The sequence below is a fragment of the Mastigoproctus giganteus genome, chromosome 10 (assembly GCF_048544385.1).
Source record: "Mastigoproctus giganteus isolate SK-2022 chromosome 10, ASM4854438v1, whole genome shotgun sequence".
NCBI lineage: Eukaryota > Metazoa > Arthropoda > Arachnida > Uropygi > Thelyphonidae > Mastigoproctus > Mastigoproctus giganteus.
The window spans coordinates 59,590,279-59,609,360 of NC_143584.1; the positions used below are offsets into that span (position 1 = coordinate 59,590,279).

The 19,082-nt window shown below is 36.8% G+C and overlaps 1 protein-coding gene across 2 annotated transcripts in view; it reads right to left on the bottom strand.

Annotated features, from left to right (window-relative positions):
* LOC150079048 (CD109 antigen-like) overlaps window positions 1–19,082 on the bottom strand; it is a 1,092,235-nt gene that overhangs the window by 856,878 nt on the left and 216,275 nt on the right. For both annotated transcript variants that reach the window (XM_090384122.1, XM_090384121.1), the window contains exon 7: window positions 16,427–16,478. In XM_090384122.1, coding sequence (XP_090240248.1) covers window positions 16,427–16,478 — 52 coding nt within the window. The remainder of the gene's footprint in view (window positions 1–16,426; window positions 16,479–19,082) is intronic.

Here is a 19,082-nt window from a genome sequence, read left to right on the forward strand (position 1 = left end):
TAAAGTGATGAGTTACAGATAAAATGTGACCAATGTGCCATTACTGCACACATTGGTTATCAAGGAGCACAGAAGTGGAGTATTTTTTCCAGTCTGCTTTGTTGAAATTCTAAGCAGTACATCCTGCAGGAAGTGAGGTTCGTGTGTTTTAAGTGAACAGATAATGGGAAAATTTTCACTACTAAATGAATTACTGAATACTGACAAGCCTATACTTGGGTAAAGAGATGCTCAACATATGAGAACATCAACCAGAGATGAATCCATAGGCTGTTGAACATGAGTTTGAGAACCAAAATTTAACAAAGTCAGGTTATGGTTGTTGAGAAAATTTAATCTTATTAAATTATGATAATCTTGCCCATACAGCGTACAATTCTGGGATTGAAGGGAATTGTCTGGTAACGTACAGACACTGAATAAGTAATTTGTTCAAATCATTACAATTATTATGAAGGCCTCTGCAGTTCAATCGTATGAATTCATTCATTGTTTGGGCTTGGTTAATAAGATTGATTCGACTGCTTTTTATTGCTTTCTGGGAAATATCGGACACCCTGATTTCATGGCATAGTTTCCCTGCAGTCAGCATTAGTAGTGGCATATGATGTAAGTAAGCAAGCTTACTTACATCAAATACTCAGCATTAGTAATGGCATATGATGTAAGTAAGCAAGCTTATACAGCAATACCAAAAAAAAAAAAAAAAACCATTTCCTATTTCACCTATCTGTTCTCTGGCTAAAGACAAACTTCCACACATCTATTCTGGAACTGTCCTTCCTAAACTTGAATTTATGTCCCCTCATTTGCATAATCTGAGCGAGAGAAAGAATCCCATCAGCACTGAGCTTGCTCAATGCCATATAAAGCCTTAAACACCTCAATCAGATCATCTTGCAGGTGCCTAGTCTCCAATTGTTGCAATTTTCAGAACTGAAGTCTTTCTTGGTAAGAGAACTGTCTTTGTTCCCCTCACCAATCCAATTGCCCTTCTCTGTACTCATTCCAGCACTCAAGACGTCCAATGGTATGATAAGGCAATGGCCTGATCATTGCCTTATACAATGGTATAATCACCTCCTTATCGCTGCTAGAAAAATTCCTGTATATCATTGACAAAACCCATACCACATAGTTGGTATTTTTCTCTCGGCTTACTGCTACCCATATGCAGTAATTTGCATTTGTCAATGTTAAACTTCAGCTGCCATTTCTCAAATCCATCTACTGAACTTTTCTAGTTCCTGTTGCAGTAGCCTATTGTCATTAACCACCCTGCCAACCTTCGTATCATCTGAAAACTTAGACTTTAAGTCTAATATACCTTCATCAATATCACTGATAATACAGAAGAGAAAACAACAATGGGCCTCCAACACTGAATCCTGAGGAGCTCCACTAATAATCTCAGTCCACAAAGAGCAGTGTCCATTGATTACCACTCTCTGTCTTCTCCCACTCAATCATCCCTTTATCCATAACAGCAACTTGTCCTTAATGCCACACTCAGGGGTGGCTCGTCCATAGGCACTGTGGCACCCACAGCTATTTAAATCTAGATATATACAGTGAATAGAGTTATATGAAATTTGTGAAGAACAATGCAACACAATGAATATTTTTATTAACAGGACCCGCATATAGTATGCACATCCTCTTTTTCCAGTAATCATTTCAATAATAAATGAATAAAAACATGAAATTCTTTCCAACTTTGAAGCTTAATTAAACGTAGGCCTCACTTTGCGCCAGGCAGTGACACATTAGCATTATTAGCATTAGTAGAGGCATTTGATGCAAGAAAGCAAGCTTATGCAGCATCAGCCAAAAAAAAAAAAAAAAAAACCCACTTCCACTTCACCCCTCTGTTCGTTCAAAATACCTGTCCAGCTGAGCCTTAAACTTATTTAGGCTATCAACCTCCACCACAAGGGATGGAAGTCTGTTCCACCAACCAACCACCCGCTGGCTAAAGGCAAATTTCCGCACGTCTATCCTACATCTGTCTTTCCTCAATTTGAATTTATGCCCTCTCAGGCGATTTTTCTGAGCTAGAGGAAGAATCCCATCAGCATTCAGCATGCTTAAACCATTCAAGGCTTTATACACCTCTATCAGATCACCTCGCTGGTGCCTAGTCTCCAGACACTGTAATTTGCAAAACTTAAGCCTTTCTTCGTAAGAGCACCCCTTTGTTCCATTCACTAATCTTGTTGCCCTTCTCTGTACTCGTTCCAGCAGCTCTACATCCTTCTTGAAATGAGGCCTCCAGACCTGTATACAGTACTCTAGGTGTGGCCTGACCATTGCCTTATACAATGGAATAATCACCTCCTTATCCCTGCTGGAAAAATTCCTGTATATCATTGACAATACTCCATGAGCTACTCTTGCAGCCCGTCTGCACTGCTCAGAGAACTTCATATCTGCCTGCACAACACCCCCAAGTCCCTTTCGTTCTCTACCACTGTCAGTGTAGTACCACAGAGTTGATACGTTGCTCTGGGGTTGCTGTTTCCCATGTGTAGTACTTTACATTTGTCAATGTTAAACTTCATTTGCCACCTCTCAGCACATCTGCTCAACCTTTCCAGATCCTGTTGCAGCAGCATAGTGTCAGTAGTGTCCTTGACAACCCTGCCAACCTTTGTATCGTCTGCAAACTTGGACATTAAGCTTGATATACCATCATCAATATCATTTATAAATACAGAAAACAATAATGGACCCAACACTGAGCCCTGAGGGACTCCACTAAAAACATTAGTCCACGATGAGCAGTGTCCATTGATTACCACTCTCTGTCTTCTCCCACTCAACCACCCCTTTATCCATAGCAGCAATTTGCCTCCAATGTCACAGTGCTCCAATTTGTGTAGCAGTCTTCCATGTGCAACAGTATCAAAAGCCTTTCTAAGATCCAAGTATATAATATCAAAGTTATTCCCTGCATCCAGTTCTTTTGTGACTGCATCATAGTATCCAATCAAGTGTTGGTCAGGCAAGACTTCCACTTAAGCCGACCGGGCTAGCCGAGTGGGTAAAATACCTGCCCGGCAACCCAAAGGTCGCGGGTTCGATTCCCGCCTCGGGCTTGGATCAAAGTACTGCAAAAACCTTGGGAGGTGCAATATGGCCACAGAAGCCGATGCGCCAACAACTACCAAATCAAAAAAAAAAAAAAAAAAAAAACTTCCACTTAACAAAACCATGCTGTGTCTGAGCTATAACTGAAGTCTTGTCTAAATGATCCTGCAGTGCTTCTTTAACCAGTGCCTCCATTAATTTTCCTGGAACGGAAGTTAAGCTCACAGGTCTATAATTACTTGTGTCAGCCCTTGATCCTCCTTTGTGAATTGGGGTCACATTTGCACATTTCCAGTCTATGGGTACCTCCCCTGAGTCCAAGGAAGCTCTCATAATTATGGCTAAGGGTTTGCTTACTTCCTTTGCTGCCTCCTTTAATATAACTGGATAGATCCCATCCACCCCGGGTGCCTTTCTTGTGTTTATCTTCAACAGTTTCTCCTCCACTTTACTCCCAGTTATTTCAAGATTCTGTAGCTTACTGCTAGAGTTGAATACACCTCTGGCATTCCCCTTGCTGAATAACTCCTCATGTGTGAATGTCGATGCAAAATATTCATTTAGTTTGTTAGCTACCTGAGCAGGATCATCAACAGTTGACCCATCAATATCAAGTGGACCATTCTGATTCATCCCCTTCCTTCTAGAGTTTACATAAGTAAAGAACTCTTTGCTGTTTTTCTTTGCATCCCTTGCCAAGGATTTCTCGTAATCTGCCTTCGCCTGCCTAACCTCCTTTGTAACTTGGTTGCATATCAACTTGTATCTATCATAGGCTTCTGTGTCATGTGTTAATTTGTAAGTATCCCATGCATTTTTCTTCTCTGCCATATGCCTCATTAGTTCATCTGACATCCATTTTGGCCTAAACCTTGAACAATATTTCTTAGTTGGTATGTAAAGCCTAGTAGCTTCCAAGATAAGTTCTTTGAATGCTTCCCATTTTGAATTTGCTGTTGGTAACATCATCAGTTGGTCCCACTGTATAGAATTTAAATACTGTCTCAGTCCATCGTAGTCGCCTTTACGGAAGCAATAACCCTTCCCTTTACCCCTAATGGTAGTTACCTCTTTGAGTAAATCCCACTTCAGCACACTGTGATCACTGCCACCTAGTGGTTCATTTATCTGCAGATTCTTAATGCATGAAGAATCACTGCTGATAATCAAATCAGGAGTATTACTCCCTCTAGTTGCCTCCGGAACATGCTGATGTAGAAAACAATCATCCAATAAATCCACAAAAGCCCTGCTAGTGCGTGAGTAACCAGCCCCCAAATTCCAGTCAATATCTGGGAAATTAAAATCTCCCATTATAAGACTCTCTGATTTACTGGCCCACTCTATTTCCCTGTACAGTTCCTTATTATAGTCATCAGAGTCATTAGGCCTATAGCACACTCCTACTCTCAATTTTGATCTCCCAATGCTTATGTCACACCAAACTGACTCAACACTGCACTGTCCAGCGATGTCGACTGGCTTCACTTCCTTGGTTTTTATGTGTTTCTTAACTAATAGCATAACCCCTCCCCCCTTTCTATCCTTTCTGTAGACGTTGTACTCTCCAAATTGCAGTTCTGCATCCCTTATATCTGTGTGACACCACGTCTCTGATATCCCAACAATATCTGCCTTTGATGTTTTGAGCAATACCTCAAATTCATCAAATTTATTTATTAAACTCCTAGCATTGGTGTACACACAAGTATACCTGCACCTGTTTCTATTCTTAGCTACCCTAACATAACCCATGTGTTTACTTGTACCGCAATGTCTCCCAGCAGTCTCTGAAATACCATTCATCTTGTTTTTCAGGCTTCTGCTCATTCTAATAGAATCAGTGCAAGAATCTCTTTCACCTCTGCCAGTGGCTACTGTCAATCTATTGGTCTTTGTCTCCCCCCAAGCTAGCAGTTTTCTGACCCACCTAACACTGCCTCGATAGCATCAGCAAATATTCTTGCACCCTTTCTATTTAAGTGAACATTTTGCATTCCAGTGAATATCTGGTAGTTGGTTGCCATTGGCAACTTGCCAATATACATTTTTTTATAGGTGAAACAAATCAAAGTCACTGTTAAGTGGGCAGTGCAGATTTCATCATTGACCATGATGGGTGTGTGGCCACAATGTCAATGTCTTGTTGTTATACGCCTGAATTCCCATTAAATAACTAAATAATATGAGTGTTGAGTCAATACTCAACATTCAATAGTGTAATTATGTGATTAGAGCTTAATTGCGAATTGAGCTTGAACTTGGTAAGTTTAAGTTATATTATGAGGTGATGTGTAAGTAAAACATTATTTCTAAAAGACACGATTTTGTGAAATTTGATTCGATCATGGCCTCCATGTTTCCCCATGAGGTAAATTGCATGACAGTGAACAAACTTCAGCAACTTAGTTTTTCACAATTATCTCTCCAAGAAAAAAATGCAATTAAAAAAGAAGGCTGCCTCACAACAAAGATTCAAATTTCTCAGCAGGGAATAAGTAATAATAAGAAATATATTCACAGTTTTAAAACTGAATGGTACCAAAGGAAAAGTTGGCTTTGTGGTTGTAAAGTTAAAAATGCATTGTTTTGTTTTCCATGTTTACTGTTCGGAGGTGACTTAATGTGGACAAAAAGTGGCTTTATAAACATAAACAGAATGAAAGAAAAAAACTCTAAAACATGAGAGTTCGAAGAAACATTGATGTGATTTCACTATTGCTTTTAGGAAGCATAAATATTAAAGAACAGCTTAGTGAGGCCTACAGACTTTTGATCTGCAAACATAACAGAAAAGTTACCAAGAATCGTGAAGTATTATCTAAAATAATAGATTGAATTAAATTTTTGGACAGTTTGAAATTCCATTACGTGGACATGATGAAAAAGACGATTCTAAAAATCCAGGAGAATTCAAAGGATTAATAAATTTTGCCTGTACATTAGATTCCAATTTAAAGAACCATTTAGAATGTAAAGCAGCATTTAAAGGCATTTCAAAAACTATTCGGAATGATAATCTTGACTGTTTGCTGCAAATATGCCAGAACGAAATAAAAAGAGAAATTAAAGAAGCTTCATTCGTAGCTGTCACGGCTGATGACACAACAGATGTTTCCGAACATATACAAATGGTAATTGTTCTGGATATGAACTGAATGGAGACATTTTTAAGCATTTTTTTGGGGTTTTTTCACTCAGGAAAACCAAACAGCAGACGAAATATCAAAGTGCATTCGACATCAGTTAGACATAATCCTCGAAGGAAATACTCAAAAACTGGTTGCTCACACATTTAATGGTGCAAGTGTGATGAAAGGCAAGAAAGGGGGAGTTCAGGCTAAAATAAAAGAAGTGTACAAAAATGCAAATATTATTCACTACTATGCACATCAACTGAACCAGATGATGATGAGAAATGAAGCAAGTAGTACCCGAGATTCAAGAATATTCTTTTCGAACCTCATATCAATATCAACATTTTTCTCAAGATTACCACAGCATCTCTCTGTTTTCAGAAAGCATATGGACAGCTTTGTTACCTGACCTTCCCCTACAAGATGGAACTTCAATATACACACCATGAACAGCGTTTATGAAAATTTTGAATCCTTAAAAAGGGGCATGGAGGAACTACAAGCAACAGCAAACACAGATAAGACGATTTTAGAAGCAACTGGAATTTTGCACATCTTGAGTAATGAAAAATTCGAGTTCTGGTTAGAACTTTTCCATCAGATAATGCCTCACGTGGAAATTATTTATAATCAAATGCAATCTCGAGAAATTGAGGCAGTTAAAATACATGAATATATAGGAAACTTTAAGAATGCCATTCTAAAAATCAGGAATTCAATGTACTGTGAAAATCTTTCAAAAACACTTATGATTGAAGCGAAGGAATATGTGACTATATAAGTGCTGACATAGGTGAGAGATATTTTTTTACAAAGCAATTAATTGCTGCTAAATTGTTTAACAAGGAGAACTTTGTTATTTTTCGTACGAAAATGCCCATGGAAGAGGCACAGGAGACTACTGAGGCATATCCCATGACTGAAAGAGAAAAACTTCTTGCGGAATTACAAATTTTCTATAGCAGACGATCTACACAATTATTGCAAATTAACTGACTCGCTGAAATTTATCTCAGAAAATAATCTAGCTGAAGTTCTTGGTGAACTTACAAAACTCATAAGAGATCTTTTGACCATTCCGATGACTACTTCAGAGCCCAAACGCTGCCATTCGACATTAAAAAGAATAAAAACATTTTTAAGGAGCACTATGAATCAGGAAAGGCTAAATGCTCAAGCAATGCTTTCAATAGAGAAAAGCTTGGTCAACAGTGCACCAAACTTGAATGAAAAAGTTAATCTATTTTCAATAAATAAAAACCGAAGAATGGGTTTTGTTTTTAAATAACAGTTCAAGTCTGTTAATGGTGAATGTCTAATTAATGTTTTGTAGTATTTTTAACTTGCTTGTTATTATTACTGTGTATGTCTACATGTCTTATAACCAAGGCAATTTAATGTAACTTTTAAGACACAGCACCCCCAAACATCAGAGCCACGAGCCGCAACTGGCCACACTGCTCCAATTTTTACGGCAGTCTTTTTATATGCAACAGTATTCTAACACTATTTCTATTTCACAACTCTAACATTAACTAGTGTTAGTATACTATTAGAATAGTATTCTAACACTATCTTCAACATCTGAGTGATCATCTATTTTCATACTGTGAGTGTGACTGAACAGCATTCCAGACATTAGAAGACTAATCACAGTATTACTAGTTTCATTTACAGTGTGTACTTTTTTGAAGGTTGTTAATACAGTTCTGGCCCAGTTAGAAGAAATATTGTATGGATTTCATCCTAACAACAGCTTTTGATGAATGAGCAGTCAGGCATATATAACAGAACTTGTGTTCCTACTTCAAGATATGTAACTTTATACTCTTTGTACTTTTATACTTTCTTATAATTTTATACTTTTGTATTTTTTTCTTGTTTTCCATAGCTTGCATGCTTTAGAAAAAGATGGATGGCTTCCTTTGCAGTTAGGGATAATTGAAGTGGAAGCTGCACATTGTGCTTGAGTATGCTCTTTAGAACCAGAAATGGGGAACACAGCATCTCCCAAACACATCATCTGAGAGTATCCAGACTTCTGATACTAAAAATAGGTGATGGGATTTAGAATGTAAAGCTGAATCTTGCAGTTTAAGTAACTGTCTTTTACTATGGTTAGAATGAATGCTAAATGCTCTTAAAAGCCAAACTGTCTTCAGAGTCCCTATTGAACTTTATAGGCAATATTGCACTAGAAAAAGAAAGAATTTTCTGATAGGCTGGTCTGGTGTTGAACAGATAATTAAAAAGGTTGGAATACGAATTCTGTCTATGTCAATCTTTTGACATTTTGCTGGGACAAAGCAGCTCCTCATATTTGTGATCTGTTACATTCTGGCCCATGAACCCATGGATTTCTGAAATAAAGAACTTTTCTCACAGAGAGGAAAAGTTTTCCTTCCTGAGCAAAAGGGTGACTTCTTCCAGGTGAAAGTTTTCCATCCTGATCTAGTGAAGCCCTTTCTTTATTATGGACTAAATAATATAGTTTTGGCACATTTCTTTAAATAAAAAAATATTTAGTTTTCCAAGAAAGAGTGCAAATTCACTATGTAAAGTCACTTGATGACAAAATCATATGGCACCCAGGGCCTTAAGATTTGTCTAATTTTATTCCGCAGAATTCTAGTGCACATGTTTCCATTAATTTTGCTAGCAAAAGATATCCGAGTCTCTTTCTGGCTTTTCCACATATACAATGGGACTTGGCCCCAGCATTCTTATATTTTATGACACTGCAACTGGTGAACTTTCCAAATCAATTCCAAGCTGTATTTATTTATTTTTTCTTTATTTGCTTCACTGTTTAACATTTATGGTATCAGCTGGATGCTATTGGTATTGCAATATATGACAATTTTGTTTATGACAAGGGACTGCAGTACTATTAATATTAATATATCAGAGTACATTACAGCAGCGGGGCTGTCAGACAATTAACAACAAAGTACATTACAGCTTGTTCATCTAAATAAACAAAAGATTGGTAATTTTCACAGTTTGCTTTACAAAATTTCCATTTTTTCCTCCCTTACAGTTTGCAATACATCATTTGTTAACAGATTACAATTAGATAAAGATCACTGTTACAGGTATCATTTGATATATACCAGTCAAGAATGTGAAATCAAGCCAGGAACAGCTGGAGAGATCAAATGCAAAAGTAGCCCATGCAAATGAAGGTACATGGGACTGAGCACCTGCATTTAAGAGGGTTCAGTTCATCTTCAGAAGTTTCTCTTTTGTCTAGATGGAGAGATTCCTATAAGGGATGATATCAAATTGAATGTAGGGGTAAATGGTTAACCGCAGACTTTCAATCAGTGTATATAATTAGGCTGTAGACAGAGTAATTCCAATCATTGCACATACCACAACTGCTTCAAGGGGCGTTTGCAACTGAACATGCTTGGAGGAAATATTAAAGTCAACCAAAACAGAAACTCCTCTGTGAGTGGTCGTTGTATTTTTTATGATCCTGCCTACATACATCAAATTGACTTTGCATTATCAAAACTTACCTAATACCTCGTGGGCCACCTTTTGCCATTAATACAGCCTACATACATTGGCATGGACTCCACAAAGTGTTGCAGTTGCAAGGTGTCCTGTGGTAGTACTACTACCCATGGGTTACATATGTTCAGTAATGCCTACACATTGCCAGGTGAATGGTCATAGCATCAAACACTTTTCCAGTAGGTCCGGTCCCAAACATGCTCAAATGGGTTGAGATTAGGTGAGTTGAGCAGCCATGGGAGAACAGAGAATGCACTGTTATGTTAACAAAACTAATTAGCAACCTGCCAGGCCTGTTGTGTCTTGTTGATAGATGCAGTTGTCTGGATAGACTGTCATCATGAAAGAGTGTAGATGGTTGGCGAAGATAGAAAGGCAAGCATTCCCATTGACCCATTGATTAACAGTAATTAGAAGACCAAAAGCATGCTATGAAAACAGTCCACAAACCACAAAACCACTGCCTCCAGCCTGCTGAACACCAACAGTACACCCAGGTGCCATGGCCTCATGTTGCTTTTTCTAAATACAGATATGCTCATCAACATGACAAAATTGGAAATGGGATTCATCAGACCAGGTGACAGATTCCCACATGCCATTGGTCTAGTGTTGGTGCTGACGTGCCCATCCAAGGCACTATGCCTCACAATGAGCATGGGTATCTGTGATGGCCTACAAATTCCACAGCCTGTACAGGCTAATGTACAATGAACAGTCCATGTGGATACTGGTCTTGCTATTCCTACATTGTACTGGGTGGTTAGCTGAGCCACTGTGCTGCATCACTGCTGTGTTATAAGACGAGACACGTGATGCCTACCATGAACAATATACCAGTCATGGTTATACATGGCTGTTTTATGTGTGACCTTTGGCTCTTTGTTCAAATGATGTTGAGCCAGTCATGGTAGACTCATGACACAACAGAATGGGAACACTTAAGCCCTCACCAGCATCACATATCAGTGCATTCCTAGGACAAGGGGGTGCTTCTAATGCAAAGCCAACTCAATGTATATTGTAATGTTTAATTCAAATACGTGTGGAGTCAGGTTTGTTTCTTGTAAACAAACACTTGCAGGACTTTTGACAGAAATGACATCTTAAATATTGTTAAGGTTACTTCAGAGACTACAACAATTCCACTGAAGGAGTGTAGTTAGTTGTTGTTTCTGATGATTTATGAGGTGTTATTTGTTTGTGCTGATCTGTTTAGGTAATGTTAGTCAACCAGTAGTGTTAATATCATTTGTTGCAGGAAGTTCCGCACTCTTTCATTAATTTCAATAGAGTCGGTATTTCGCTGTTTTTTGGCGAGCAGATTTAGTGTTTTGAATTGCTTGTTGTTGGTGTTAGCTAATATCTTCAGCATCTGGTGAAATCATAATGGGTTGTTATTTGCTTGGTCAACTTTTTGTTTCGGTTTTGAAAGAGTGTCCCAGCCCATTCGGCAACTGAGATGTTAGGGGATGTGGGAGAGGATTGAGATGATTTCTGAACTGCCATTGCTGCTGTATATGTTCTTATTATTGGTGGTAATGATATCTCCTATTTTTTTTTTTTTTTTTTTTTACCCTCACTCTTTTCCATATACTGCAGCCACTCCAAAAAATGGGTGGTTTCCTTTGCAGTATGAGCATTGTAGAGATTGTGTATTGCCTTCATTATCAGAATGTTTTTCTAAGCCACAAGTGGCACAAACAGCAATCCTTCTGCATATTGTTATGAATGGCCAAACTTTTGAAACTTGAAGAATCTTTAGGAGGGGGAAGATGTATGACTTCAAATGGCAGTTCAGGTATACTGCTTTTGCTGAACTTGGTACAGTCAGAGTGTTAAAAGTAAGCATTACAGTGTGGGTTAGAGTCCATAATTTTTATAAGGATTTTGGTTTTATAATTCTTGTAATTCTTCACAACCATTTATGAGGTCCCATTCCACAATGACTCCTTTTCACGTATTTAAAGTAGAATGTGGAGTGACTTTAATAGGAAGCCCACAAAATATTGTGATTTTTAGTAGTTCTGAATGTCAGCAATTTGTCATTTCTATAAATAGGTCACCTGCTTTCTGCATACCATTTTTGGTGGGTCAGCTATATGTTCTAGACATCTTTTATGACAAAGGAAGAAAATTTTAAAAAGGTGATCTCTTAAATAGGGAAAAATCAGGAAGAGTGGAAAAGGGAGTTTAGTTCACATCTTTCTTTTGCCTCTTGGCAGTAGATGAATTAGAATCATCTTGGTACCAATGATATTGTTTGGCCTATAGACCCAGATGAATCCTGGTTTGTTAAATCCACTGTTACTACTTTTTCTTTTGCCCTAAAAGATTAGTTTTCCCTCAGAGGAAGGCGCCTCCATAGCCAGGTGGGCAGGAGCAGCAGTGTGTAGCACACGCTTCTTGATTAGATTGGGGTCGAGCCCGTGACCACCAAATACGGAGGACGTGGAAAGGTTAGGGAACGACCACCGCATATCCCCGGAGCAATATGGCCTTAGTTGCTAATGCTCCTAAAAACCAAATAACAACTTCCCTCAGAGGTTACTGGCTCTACCACAGGTAGAGAGGAGCAGTGCTGCCAAGTGACTAAGAGATAAACCAAAATAAATAAAAGGTGGCTTTCCTTCTTTATATGAGTAATACAATTTTCTTTACTGTATACTTATAATATATAATATGTATAAATATACATATAAGTTTAAAACAGCAAACAGAATAAAAGAATATACAGTAAAATCTCATTAATACAAAGTTCAAGGGACATAAATTTTCATGTTTTTTTATTACAAGGATCTGCCAAAAGTGTCAAAATTAAATTAGCATTTTTTTTTTTTTTGGTACATATATCTAAGAATAATAAAAAATTAATGAAATAAAAAAATAGATTAGATAAATTAAACAAAAAAATAGATTAGATAAATGAAATAAAAAAACAGATTAGATAAATGAAATAATAAAAATAAAAATAATATTAACAAAAGCCTCATCTAACAATAATAAAAATAACAGACATTTGTTCAGATTTTCTTTTATTGTAAGTAAACTAAGAGAAAAGAAGCAACATCATTGAAAGAAAGTACAGCATATATGTAATTAGTATCACAAACTAGTAAAAGAAGAATTATAATCTTAATATCAAAGGAAACTGGCAAATAAACTTTTTAATAAATTAATCAAATGTGACCCCAATCCACAAAGGAGGATTAAAGGGAGACAAGGGCAATTACAGACTTGTTAGTTTAACTTCTGTTCCAGGGAAATTAATGGAAGCACTGGTTAAAGAAGCACTGCAGGATCACCTAGACAAGTCTAATCTCCAGAACAGTATTTTTGATAGATTCAAAAATCTGAACAAATCAGAAGTCCGAACTACCCCAGTCCCAATTAGTTCGGATTATTGACACTCTACTGTACTACTTAGTGAACAAGTGTCTTCTTTTAGGTGCAAATTAGAAATACAGTAAACCCCCGCTATTCGCGGTTTTGCATATTCGCGGTTGCTGATTTAATATAAAATGAAACCTAAAAAAATGTGAATTTTAAAGCGCCGTGAACATTTTTCGCCATAAAAAAACACTGGCGTGGCTAAAATTTTCTTTCCCGGTCAAAACAGCGCTCAGTGGGTGAGGAGAGAGGGGGGTGACAAAATCGCGAGCGTGGATGTTTCTCGCTAATCCTTGTTCAGTATGTGTTACGCGCTTGTCATGGAAGGTTTCGTCGTTTGCTTTTAATTTATATGCTTATAAATTGAATAAATTTATCAATTTATAAATTGATATGCTTACAAAAATGATAAATCTACCATTTTGCAGTGTAAAACAGACTTTTTCAAGTGTGTTAATGGAAGAAAGTGACTTTATTTGGACATTCTTTCTAATCCGTACAAAAATATGGCTACGAATAACAAGGGAAATGTGAAAAGATCAAAGAAGGTGATAACATTAGTGAATAAAATTGGGTTATTAGACAAAATTTCTAATGGTGAAAGTGTCTCCTCAGTGGCAAAACATTATAAAATCAATGAGTCAACGGTACAATCAATCAAAAAATCGGAAGAAAAAATCTGCCGTAGTGTCCGTGAAAACGCACTAATTGCTTCAAAAATTTGCTCTGTAACTCGTGATGTTAAATTAGAAAAAATGGAAAGGCTTTAAATCCATGGATAGAAGACCGAACTCAAAATAAAATTCCCTTAAGTTCACTCATCATTCGTGAAAAGGCAAAACTCCTTTATCAACACTTTAGCGAAACTGGCGATAGTACCGGCGGGATAAGGTTTTTGGCTAGAAAAGGTGCTGGTTTGAAAGATTCGTTTGAAATTTCTAATAAATATTATATTTAATATTAAATTGTTTCTTATTTTCATTTCGGTGCCATATGCTTGCATTTCACTATGTACTGTCTATGTACATATAATACATACATAGACAAAATTTTAGACTAGTTTTTCTTATATATTTCATACTTTGGAACGGATCCCCTTTATTACTATGGGAGCCATAACACAGTATTCGCGTTTTCGGTATTCGCGGCATTTCTCAGGAATGTAACCCCTGAGAATAGCGGGGGTTTGCTGTAGATACTTTATCTTATCCCCATGCAATACTTCAGTGAATCTGCCAAACCTAACAGTAAGTTAAGTAGCACCACCAAAGGTGAGTGCTACTTAACAGGTTACAGAAGAGCTTAAAACAAGAAAACTATAATCAAAGAAATTCAGAGAATGAATATATTAAAATAATGGTATTCTGACAACAAGCAGAGCAAACACACCTATTCACTCCCACTTGTAAACATTCCTTTGGAAAAAGTGAGCCATTAAAATAGTTTTTTTTTACTATAAAACTGTTTATCTTGTTCTTGGGTTTTAGGAGCATCGGTGACCATGTTTCTCTGTGTATACTGTCTGTAAATAAGAGTAATAAATAATTTAAAACTGTTCACATTGTAATGTCATCCTTGATTGTGACAATACAATGAATAAAACTAAGAAATAATATTTTTCTAAAGTTTCAAATGTATATTTTTAAATTAATTTTTAAACATTAATGCTTGCAATGTTATAGAAATATTAATTTGAGGTCTAACTGTAAAAATTGTCACTTCTCACTATGAGGCATGTGCCACATCTCACATTGCTTAAATAATATTGAGATAATGTTCTAATTCCACAGCACATCTACTTGAAATGCCCATATTGATACAATGATCAGCAAGAGCATAAGCCCTGTCTTAGAGTACAAACTAATAAACAGCAAGAGAAGATGTTTTCTTTGATAGGCTTATTTTATTAATATAAGTCATATTAATATAATATATCACAGGCAACTCCCGTATAACACGGTACTTCTACAACATGGTTTCACTCTAACACGGTTTGAGAATTGCTGTAAATCTTGCATAACAAGGTATTTTTGAGCTTTTGTGCTGGGAAACCATGCTATTATGTTGGATGTAATTTTCAACATTTCCATTCCTTTTTGTGAATCCCTGCTGGTGACTCACTAGTTGTTATCGCCTTCATGGTATTTTTTAAAGGCACATTTCTGGAGGTCACAATCATAAAACAATAAAAGCAATTTGCAGTTTCCGGTTTATTGGTCTTTTCTGTTAGCATTAGCATTAGTAGAGGCATTTGATGCAAGAAAGCAAGCTTATGCAGCATCAGCCAAAAAAAAAAAAAAAAAAAAAAAAACCACTTCCACTTCACCCCTCTGTTCATTCAAAATACCTGTCCAGCTGAGCCTTAAATTTATTTAGGCTATCAACTTCCACGACAAGGGATGGAAGTCTGTTCCACCAACCAACCACCCGCTGGCTAAAGGCAAATTTCCGCACGTCTATCCTACATCTGTCTTTCCTCAAATTTTGTGTTAGTGTAATGTAATCAATTATAAATGGGTAGTAAACTATAAACTCGATCTTCTTGCATTTGCTATAGTACCAATAGCTGGAATTCTATGAGTTTTCACATTATTATGGTGAAATGTATTTCCACTTCCATGTTCAATCATATAAAAAACATGAATAAATTTTCAGAAACTCGTCACTTTGTATCGTGTTTGTTGCAACTTGTGCATGCCATGTTCTTTGTTATTAATTGCTTATCATTTTTACTGTTTTAAAGCTTACAACCAAAAAAAAAAAAAAAAAAAAGTCAGTGAACAGAAATATCAATTACTATGTACATATTACAGTACGTATTAATTAAACTATGTATGTAAGTCCAAATTTATTTTTATTTTGCTAACTGGAAAATATTCTTCCAAATTTCACGTATCATTTAAAGCGGAGATCCACTGTATTTGGTTGGAAAATCCCTGGGTTTAAAATCGACATTGTAAAAAACAAAGGGAAGCATCGTATTGGACATGCAGGACACGGTTCACGTTCTCTTCTTTTGAAACCATCTCAGGTAGGGAAGATTATTTAAAAAAAATTTAAAAAATTTTAAACTAGATTAAATTACCTGTCCATTTTACAGCTTGTTTTTATCTCATATAGAAAATTCATTTTATCTTGTATAGTTACTGCAGTTTTAAAGCATACAAGAACTTGTGGACATGCTGTATAATGATTTTCTTAATGAATAACATTTTATATAAAATATGTTTCACAAATTACAAAATAAAACAATGGCACAGCTTGAAAAAAAATTAAAAGATTTTTACCATTCGATACCGAATATTTATTCCACTGTTGTATCATATTGCCATCCGAATCCTGCAAAAATACAGTTTTTAAAAATAGAGACCTTTTCTTTTTATTAAAATATTGATTCTGTTTGAAGTAGCAATGAGCTTTTTGTAAAATTTCTAAAAAAAAACAAAATAAAAAAATTTCAACCACTTTACTTAAATTATAAGATTCACTTATAATTTCTTCCACTTCGAAAGGAAGCAATACAATAATTATTATTATCTTTTTTATTTATTTATTTTATGGAAATTAAACTAAAATTACATAACTTCTTCATTAATTATAACTGGGCACATTAATAAAATTCCTACCAGTTATAATTAATAATTAGGAGCATTTTTTGTACAGCAATCCTTTGGATTCCAGGAAAGCTTTTGATTCCGTTGCACTACATAAAAGAATCCTGTACAAACTGGAGCAGTGTGGCATTAAGGGCAAATTACTGCTTCGATAAGGGAACTTGGAGAAGACACAGTTGAGTGGGAGAAGACAAAGATTGGTTATCAATGGACACTGCCCTTCATGGAATAATATTATTAGTAGAGTACCCCTGTGGTTAATTGCTGGTTCTATTGTTGCTTTCTATATTTATCAATAATTTATGAAGGTCTATCATGCTTAATATCCAAGTTTACAGATGATACAAAGATTGGCAGAATGCTTAATGATAGTAATCAAGATATGTTACTGCAACAAGATATAAAAAAATTAAGAAGAGGGGCTGAAACAGTGCAATTGAAGTTTCACATTGACAAATGCAAGGTATTGCTTATGGTTAATGGTAATCCCAGATTAACATATCAAACATATGGCACTACACTCCAGGTTGCAGAAAATTAAAAAGACCTGGGAGTAACTGTGTAGTCAGATTTGAAGTTCTCTGAGCAGTGCAGACAGGCTACCAAGCAGCTCATGTGGTTTTGTCAATATATAGAAGAATTTTACTAGCAAGTAAAGGTAAAGTGCAGCCATTATCAATCCACTACAGGATGGAAGCCTCCTCAATGATTCATGTTGAAGGAGATGGAACCTAATCTGCCATGCTGGTCACAGTCACATCTTGGGTACTGCATACAGGTCTGGAGGCCTCATTTTAGGAAGGATGTGGATCTGCTAGAATGAGTGCAGAGAAGGGCAACAAGATTGGTGAAGGGAATAAAAGGGTAATCCTGAAAAGAACGGCTTCAATTCTGCCATATGCAGAGTCTGGAGAATAGGCACCTGCAAAGGGATCTGATTGAGGTGTTTAAGACTTTGAATGGATTGAGCAATCTGAATGCTTGTGGAATTCTTCCTCTTGCTCAGAGTACACAAGAGGGAGCATAAATTCAAATTGAGGAAGGATAGTTGGGATAGATGTGTGGAGATTTGCCTTCAGCCAGTGGGTGGTTAATTGTTGGAACAAACTTTCATCTGTTGTTGTTGTTGGGGAAAGTGAGAGTTTAAATTGAGATTTTTATGAGTGAGTAGTTGTTAAGAAGCAGAGTAATGCTGAGAGCAAAAGAAAAAACCCAGTTTCTTAGATGCTGAGGATGAAGCAATATTTATGATGTGCTTATGCCAAGAAGTCAGGGTAATCCCTGACTCGCGAAATTGCATAAGCTTCTTGGCATAAGCTTCTTGCTGGCGTGTAACCATGGACTGGAGATGTGCAAATGTGAACCCAATTCACAAAGGAGGATTAAAGGGCAACACAAGTAATTACAGATTTGTTAGTTTAACTTCTGTTCCAGGGAAATGACGGCAGTGGTTAAGAAGCACTGCAGGATCATCTAGACAAGACTTCAGTCATAGCTCGGACACAGCATGGTTTTGTTAAAGGGGAAGTCTTGTCTCACCAATTTGAATGAATACTATGATGTGGTCACAAAGGAATTTGGAATTTGTCACAAAGGAATCACAAACAAATTGGATGCAGGGAATAACTTTGATATCATATATTTGGATCTTAGAAAGGCTTTTGATACTGTTTCACATGGCAGACTGCTGCACAAATTGGAACAGTGCGGCACTGGAGGCAAATTGCTGCTATAGATAAAGGGATGATTGAGTGGAAGAAGACAGAGAGTGTTAATCAATGAATCCTGCTCATCAGGGACTAATGTTATTAGTGGAGTCCCTCAGGGTCCAGTGTTGGGTCAATTGTTGTTTTCTATATTCATTAATGATATTGATGATGGTATATCAGGCTTAATGTCCAAGTTTGCAGATGATGCAAAGGTTGGCAGGGTTGTTAAGGACACTAATGACAGTATGCTGCTGTAACAGGATCAAGAAAAGTTGAGTAGATGGGCTGAGAGGTGGCAAATGAAGTTTAACATTGACAAATGTAAAGTACTACATATGAGAAGCAGTAACCCCAGAGTAACGTACGTATCAACTCTGTGGTACTACACTGACAGTGGTAGAGAATGAAAAGGACCTGGGGTAATTGTGCAGGCAGATATGAAGTTTTCTGAGCAGTGCAGACAGTCTGCAAGAGTAGCTTGCAGGTGTGGTGTGGTGTCTTGTTGGTCACTTCATGGTGTCTTGTCAATGATATACAGGAATTTTTATAGCAGAGATAAGGAGGTGATTATCAGGCAAATGGTCAGGCCACACCTTGAGTACTGTATACAGGTCTGGAAG